Source organism: Nothobranchius furzeri, chromosome 6 (genome assembly GCF_043380555.1).
Source record: "Nothobranchius furzeri strain GRZ-AD chromosome 6, NfurGRZ-RIMD1, whole genome shotgun sequence".
Taxonomy (NCBI): domain Eukaryota; kingdom Metazoa; phylum Chordata; class Actinopteri; order Cyprinodontiformes; family Nothobranchiidae; genus Nothobranchius; species Nothobranchius furzeri.
The window spans coordinates 79837853-79845340 of NC_091746.1; the positions used below are offsets into that span (position 1 = coordinate 79837853).

Here is a 7488-nt window from a genome sequence, read left to right on the forward strand (position 1 = left end):
TTATAAATAACAAAATCAGACATGTTATGGTTTGATGATTAAAATAGAAATATAATTAAACAAAATAGGTAAAAATAAATTAAAATATAAAATCAAAGGGAAGTTTGGGCCTCTCGACTAAGGCTAATGACCCCCGCGACCGGACTCCGGATAAGCAGATGAAAACGGATGGATGGATATAAATCCCAACAGGTGGGTTAGAAAAGTCAATAGTTATTCCAGGTGATCTGTTTTCAATATAAACCGGTTGTTGTAACCGTGGACTGCACAAAACAGACATAGTTTCCACCTCTGCATCTACTCCAGTTGGGTTTAGAGAACGAGGAACCCACCCAATATGGCGGCAATGCTGTTTTGCTCTCCAGCATCCAGTGGGGTGTCTACGTATTCTTGTCTGTTATGGCCACCAGCCTGGCCTCCTCAGGTGCAGGAGACAGGATCACCCAGCCCCGGTCATAGATATGTATATAAACACTAGATGGCGAAAGTGGGAGTCAAGGGCATAGCTAAACGGTGGCCATCTTACCTCAGACAACAGACCCCTCCGCTCTCAATGGTAGCAGCTGAAAGGTTGAGTGATCAGCTTAAACAAAAACACCCTTAACTCGATGAAATATTAACAGATTTACAAGCGGTTTCCCTGATCACAAACCTTATAGCACATGGGCTTGACAGAGCATACTTGCACATACTTTTCCTTTTGAAAGTGGCTTAATTGTGAACCATGCATCCCGCCTAGGCTATCTGCATGTTATTCAGGTTGAGACTACAATCGATATTTTATGTGGTTCTACAAAACCGATAACGACTTTACGACAGCCCAGTGGCTGTGTTTATGGATGTTTTTGTATTTATTAGCTGTCTAACTTGGCTTAGAGATGACGAGGCTATGGTGGGTGCACTGTTTAGCAAAACAAAGTTGACTATTTACCTCAGTGGGAGTCGCTCCTTTTATTTTAGATAAATTAACCCTTTGATGCATGAATTATGAAATCTTCAACCATGATTTTTTTAACAATTTTTTTCATTCGTCTTTAGGTGTGAATGAAACAAATTTCAACAACTATTTTTTTGTAAAATTTTATAATTTACAAATAATTTATTACATGTCCACCTCAGTGGACAGCGTGCAATCTGAGCATGAAATATGTTGGCTTGGCTTACTGAAGTCCAAATGGAGGGGCTCAAATGCAATAAAGTCTTCAACAGCTGTGCTTAGTAGCAAAAACAAATAAATAAGAATTTTGAGTACTTGTCCACTGTAGTGACCATTATGCATCAAAGGGTTAATGCTAAATTGCCTGTGATTTTTAAGCATCTTGGTTTGTTACACAAACTTATATTGGGATATATTCAAACAGGACATTTCTGGATTTATGTTTGCAGAAATACACCTTTATTAATTGTGAAGCTTGAGGGTCAACATGCCTGACTTTCGTGCAGCCTACGGATGCTCGAATCGCCGCTGTGACAAGTCGAGAAAAAATTTCATCTGTAACTGTTGCAAAGAAAACCTATACTTGTACATTATTCAGTCTGTTAATTGTTTTTATGTAAATAAAATAATTTGAAACTGTTGTTTCATTGCTGCTGCTACCTTCTTCTATACATTGTTTATCTGGTTTTATGAATGTTGAAAATCTCCTTCACAAGATCAATCCATTATCCATCTATCGTACTAGCCTAAACTATCTTTTGATTATTTCCTAACTTTTTCAGAAAGCATTTCCAAAGAGCTTATAATTAATAAATGAAAGTCAATAAGTAAGAAAACAAAAGTTAAGAAATAGTGAAAATACAAAATAATTTGCTGGATGAAATTGTATTGCTGGCGGGCCGGTTCTGGCTGGCAGATGTGATTTGGGTGTTGGTTGTCTTTTGTTGGGGTGAACATTTTATTTCTGTTTTCTGTTTATGTGGGCTTCATTTCACAAACCAGGATATATATATATATATATATATATATATATATATATATATATATATATATATATATATATATATATATATATATAGATAGATAGATAGATAGATAGATAGATAGATATAATATAATAATAGGCTTTGTATACTTTGTTACTGTAGCTTACAATTAAATGTGTTATCTATGAAAGATTAAATGCTTTGTGGAGTGAAATAACAGAAATTTCTGGGTCAAAACCATCCTATTTCATAAACACATCTCTGGTGTTTATAGCAAATAAAACCTTTTGGAAATCGGTTGAAAATTGAGCAAGTTAGAGTTATTTAAATAGTACATGCACCATACACCCCAATGGCAAGAAAGGGGGCAGCTGTCTGAGGTAAGATGGCCGCCGCGTTCCTACGTCGCATCCCATTGGCAAACAGCGGGGACGAGACATCTAGTGTTTATATACATATCTATGGCCCCGGTGATCAGCCCGACACCACCCCTCCTCCTCCTCTCTTCCAGACTGCCGAGGCTCCTCCTCAGCTGAGCTGAATCCCTCTGATGAGCCACACCTGGGATAAAAAGGCTGTGCATTCAATGATCTGGGAGGCAGCACTGCAGGGCCTCAGGCCTCAGCGTTTGGGTTTCAACCCCTTCGTTTCATGAGTTTTAACAGAAATGTTGAAGCTCTTAGATGATTCAGAGGGATCTTTTGATATTGTTGTTTAAAAGGTAAACTTGGTTTGATGCTTTTTTAAAATTGATTTTGGTTTTAAAACGCCTTCTGTTCTGGTAAAACTTTTAATAAGTTTAACCCAGGTGATTTTAATGTTGGTAATTGTTCTTTTAATGTTAATCTTTTTGAGAGTTTTGTTTTTTGTTTGGCGTTATTTTAATAATGCTTGCCATCTGTTTGCACTTGTTTTTAGAACCTTTTATGACAATTAAACCCATCTTAAACCCATTATCATGTTTTCTTATGTTACCCCCCTCCTTCACTTTTTAACACCTCCTGTCAGGGACGTAACATTGTCTATGGTCCCGTCTCCATACTTCCTGGTTTCAAGTCCTAGTGCATTAGTAATTTGACCCTGACCAACAAAATCCAGAAGCGTTCTGGAAAGAATGTTAGCCAGTAAGAGGAGCGACCCAGAAGTTATTTCTTGTACCCCTAAGAAGCCATAGAAGCATTTTTTGTTTTACTCTAATATGGGATTAAGCGGGCTGGAGGATAACATTGATCTAACAACGCTAACGGTGAATTAGAAAAAAATATAGACAGCTGTAAACATATCTGAAGCTATTTTTTTTAATTACCAACAATGTTGCAGTGAAATGTATTTATCAACTAATCAACTTGATGTGTATGACTCATCTTCACTTCTGGTGCTGATCCATAACTGGAAACAGCAGCTCAGAGCAGACTTGTTTGTTTTGAAATACGGCCTGCAGTACCATCACTTGACCACAGGAGGTCGTTCCTACTTCATGCACATTTAAATGCTCTTTATTTCAGTTTTAACAATTGTACAGTGTCTCAGTCATCTGAAAATCAGTTGACATGCTACAAAGAAGCTGATGTTTAGAAAAAACAATAAACCATAAAAAATATGTTTTTAAAGTTCATCCCATCAACAGTTTTTGGCTCATTAAGAAAATACGAAAATAAATTCTTACTACAGTAATTATCCTTTCAGTATATAAAAGTAAATATTCTTTAATTGAGAATAAAATAATAAACTGGTAAAAACAGTTTCTGTGTACTGAAGGCATGCAGTTTCTGGTTTTTGCCGTGGCTTTTTCTTTTCTTTGTCCTCTCTCCTAAAGGCCACACATCACTCATGGCTATTTTAAGTTATAGTGTTCTGCTAACAGAGGAGTACTCAGGCTGGTGAGGAGCAGGGAGTCACTACAGTACAGTAGCATCTGCCACTGCTGTCAGGCCAGTATCAGCAGCCAGTGGGTCTGCTCCAGCGTCTGCAGCGACAGCCACTCCGGGGGCTGGTGTGTCAACAGGAACAATATCAACAGGAGGCACATCCACAGCAGCACCATCCGCCGGTGCGACTTCCACGGGGATGTCGACCACAGCGGGCTCCAGAGATGCTCCGGGTTCTGCTGCAGGGTCCGCTGTGGGTTCTGCTGGTGCTGCTTCCACCACAGCTGGCTCGGCCTCGGCTGTCTCCTCTTCTTCAGCTTCTTCTGCCTCATCAGAGTTTAGGGGAGCGGTAGGAGCAGCGGGGGCTGCAGCTTTGGGACCGACATTCCCATCCTGTCATAAAAGTGGAAGGAATTTTAAATTGGCTTGTTAAATTTAGACCAAACACTGCAGAAATAAGCAGGCTTGAGCATATAACAAGCAGATGTAGCTGGAGGGTGATGTTTTCTTAAAAAGGTTGTTTCAAAATAGATTAAATCAAAATAAATTGCAGTGAGTCAGAAAAGTGACTGGAAGTGGCAAAGGCTAGAAGATCAGACAATGCATGGAAAACAGAGACAGGAAACGATGAACTGTGGGCATGCTGATTGTTAGTTTTGCACTTCAGCTGTATTCTCCTAAAACCCTGTGTCCAATATTTTATTCTCTTTAACCTAGACCTTCTTTATTATTTAGAAACATCTGATACTGAATTTAAGTTAAAAATATATTTATATATAAATATTGTTTCATTTTATATCACACCAAAAACATGCTGGTCTCAGGAGGGTATAGAAACTTGTGTAACCTTAGTAATAAACATTCATTATATCATTAAAGCTGCAAACACATCTATGCACTAGCAAATATAGATCAACAAACATTTATTTTTGTTGTTTTTGTAAATGAATAAGTACACACGGCTGCTGCTTACCTCTGCTTCCTCATCTGAGGTGTCTTCTGCACGAACTGGGGCTGCCTGAAGATTTACCTGCAACAACAACTCTCTTTAAACCTAAGTAGCATAAAGAGTTTGGGGATTTTAGATGTTGTTTGGATCTACACTTACCACTGCTGCAGCTGCTGGATCAGCCTGAACAGATCAGTTATTTATAAATATGGTCAATCACACACTGTGTGTTACATTCCAGGTTTAGTGTTGTGTGTGTCGGTGACACTCTGAAAGAGTAAACTTACAGGGGCATCAGCAGGAGCAGGAAGGAACGGGTTTCCGCCGACTCCCTGGTAAAACAGGGAGGATTATCCAAAATGATGAGCAGACCACTTAAGTTTAATTGATTCATCCCACTAACCTGCTGTTGGAACAGTCTGTACAACTCCATCAACCTCAGGGCCTCGTTAGCATGCGCTGCGACCTGCTAAAAAATACACCAGACATCCCAGACATGAGCTGCTATGAAAGCCAATTATCTCTCTCTCCCAGACGCCCGCCATGCTGTTTAACTGATGACATGACGAAAAAGAAACAAAGACAGCGTGTGGCAGAACCATAAAAAAAAAGAAATACTTACCTCACCACTTTCACTGTCTGGTACCTAAAGATAAAAAAAAAACATCTCTATATAAATCACTCAGCATTGCTTACCGTACCACAATGATTATGCCTCACCCAGCTTATTGTGAAGAAATTTGGGGGACAAACATATTCAATCACAGCCAATATCTTTAGTGTTCACAATCTTTTTTTATGCTTCTCATTTTTCACTTGCACGTTTGCACATGAGCAAATTCCTTTTATATTCAATGTAATTTAACGTACAGCGCTTTGGTGTTACCTTTGTGCCCGTAAAGCGCCATATAAATAAAGATTGTGTTGAGATGTGATGAAGCAAATTCCTAGGAATGGGAAAGTCACTTTCTTGGCAATAAAACACGACTCTGAATCTTATATTCATTTTACATTAAAAAAAGGCCTTTGTGAATGGTGAATTTAAAAATATATGAAGATCCATCAAATCCTCTTTTTGTCAAGTGCAAGGTGGTAAACATCAATGATAGTGTGGATGATAATATTCTTCTGGTTTTCTGTTACCAGCAAGCATTTGAGAAATTTTTGAAAAACGAAAAAAGTCACTATAATCTGAAATTAACGGACATATTTAATAAACCCAGATTCAGAACTGAAGTAAGAGAATGGAACGTCTCGGTGAAAGGGAGTAATATGCAGAAGGTAATAAAAAAAGTAAAAAGCATTCAGGAAACAAATCTAAACTAGAACATTCAACATGTAAGTTACAGTTGAAAATACATTTATAGAGTTTTATTTTGAAGAAATAATTATAAGAACATCATTCATTTGTAAAAATTTGTAATAGGTTGATATAATTGTGCAACTCTGAGGACAACTTAATTTTATTTGTAGAGACTGAAATTAAAGAGCATACGTGTTTGTTAAAGTCATAAAGGATCGCTCTTCTTTCTGCTCCTTTTCATTCAATTGAGGAATGAGATAAATAAATAAAAATTTAAATAAAGAGAACAAACAATCAGTTTGGAAAAACAAGAGACTTGAAAGGTTTAATAAAAGGGTCTTTAGCACACGTTGAGGTAGACAAAAGCAGCTTATGACTCACAGGAGCAGCAAAAGCTGGGACCAGCAGGCACATCAGGAGCCCAAAACGCTTCATTATGACTCTTTTCTTCTGAAAACAACAAAGAAAATGAGCTTTGATTCATTTACTTGATGTTGACTATTTGTTTTCAAGATTATGATGCAGCAGAACTTAGCCAGTGACCAAATATTGCCCACATGTAACAGAAGACTCACCGTTTGTTCCTATCCAAGAGGAAGCGTCGGCACGTTTCTCCTCAGAGATGGAGTCAAGTCTACCTCCTGTCCCACACGGATGCCCTTTATATCCTGTAATAGCCAATCAGATCCAGGAAAATGTGCACAGCTCTGTGTTTAAGCAGAAAGCTCCTAACAAGTCAAAACTAAGGGGAAAAACAGGTATGTGGGGATGAGGCCCTTGTTATGGTTAATTACGTGCTGTGCCAGCATGCTTCTCATCTTTATTGCCTTAAAAGCAACAAGAAGAAAAGAAAAACGAGCCGTCGTGTAGATAATGGCCCCAACATGGTGTGGGTTACAGTTATTAAAAAGAGATACCACATAAATTTACATGAGAGCCTGCTGAGATAACAAAATCCGGTTTAAACACAAAGACAGGAGTGCAGATGGAGGCAACTTTAATTAAATCCAGTTGTTTCCTCTACAAAATGCTACTTAAATGTGCATTTTTGATCATGTTGCAGTGGCAGAAAATATTATGTACCCATAAGTGTGGTTTTCTGCACAAGAATTCAGCCTAAATAACATTTTATGCACTTTAACGTCACTTTTGAATTGTACACCTTTTCTTGAGAAAATAAAACAGTTCAAACTGTTATTTGCACCTTTGTTAAAATATTTTTGTTCCATACACGTTACTATTGTTGTGTTCGCTCTAGCTGGTGCGGTCAAACAAAACGGTGTCTTAGGTTTGTTTATTCTGATAGTAAAAGGCTGTAACTTGCTTCCCAGACAATCTTGAGCCAAATCAGCTGGGATAATGTTTCCACTCAGAGATAATAATCAGTTCATTAATTCTTCAGAGCCACGCTGTGATGCAACGATGAGATTAGTTTTTTTTTCTTT

The 7488-nt window shown here is 38.0% G+C and overlaps 1 protein-coding gene across 2 annotated transcripts; it reads right to left on the reverse strand.

The window, feature by feature from the left end:
• Positions 1-3390: 3390 nt before the first annotated feature.
• On the reverse strand, positions 3391-6755 carry enam (enamelin). Of its 2 annotated transcripts, none has more exons than XM_015943661.3 (8): positions 6619-6755; positions 6425-6493; positions 5363-5386; positions 5144-5209; positions 5028-5072; positions 4900-4923; positions 4765-4821; positions 3391-4184 (listed from the first exon to the last, which is right to left on the reverse strand). In XM_015943661.3, the coding sequence occupies exons 2-8, from the start codon at positions 6476-6478 to the stop codon at positions 3822-3824; spliced, it is 633 nt and encodes a 210-aa protein (XP_015799147.1). In that variant the 5' UTR covers positions 6479-6493; positions 6619-6755; the 3' UTR covers positions 3391-3821. The 2 variants fall into 2 exon arrangements, with proteins under 2 accessions (XP_015799147.1, XP_054600779.1); XM_054744804.2 differs by having other exon boundaries at positions 6425-6490; positions 6619-6678.
• Between the last annotated feature and the right edge of the window lie 733 nt (positions 6756-7488).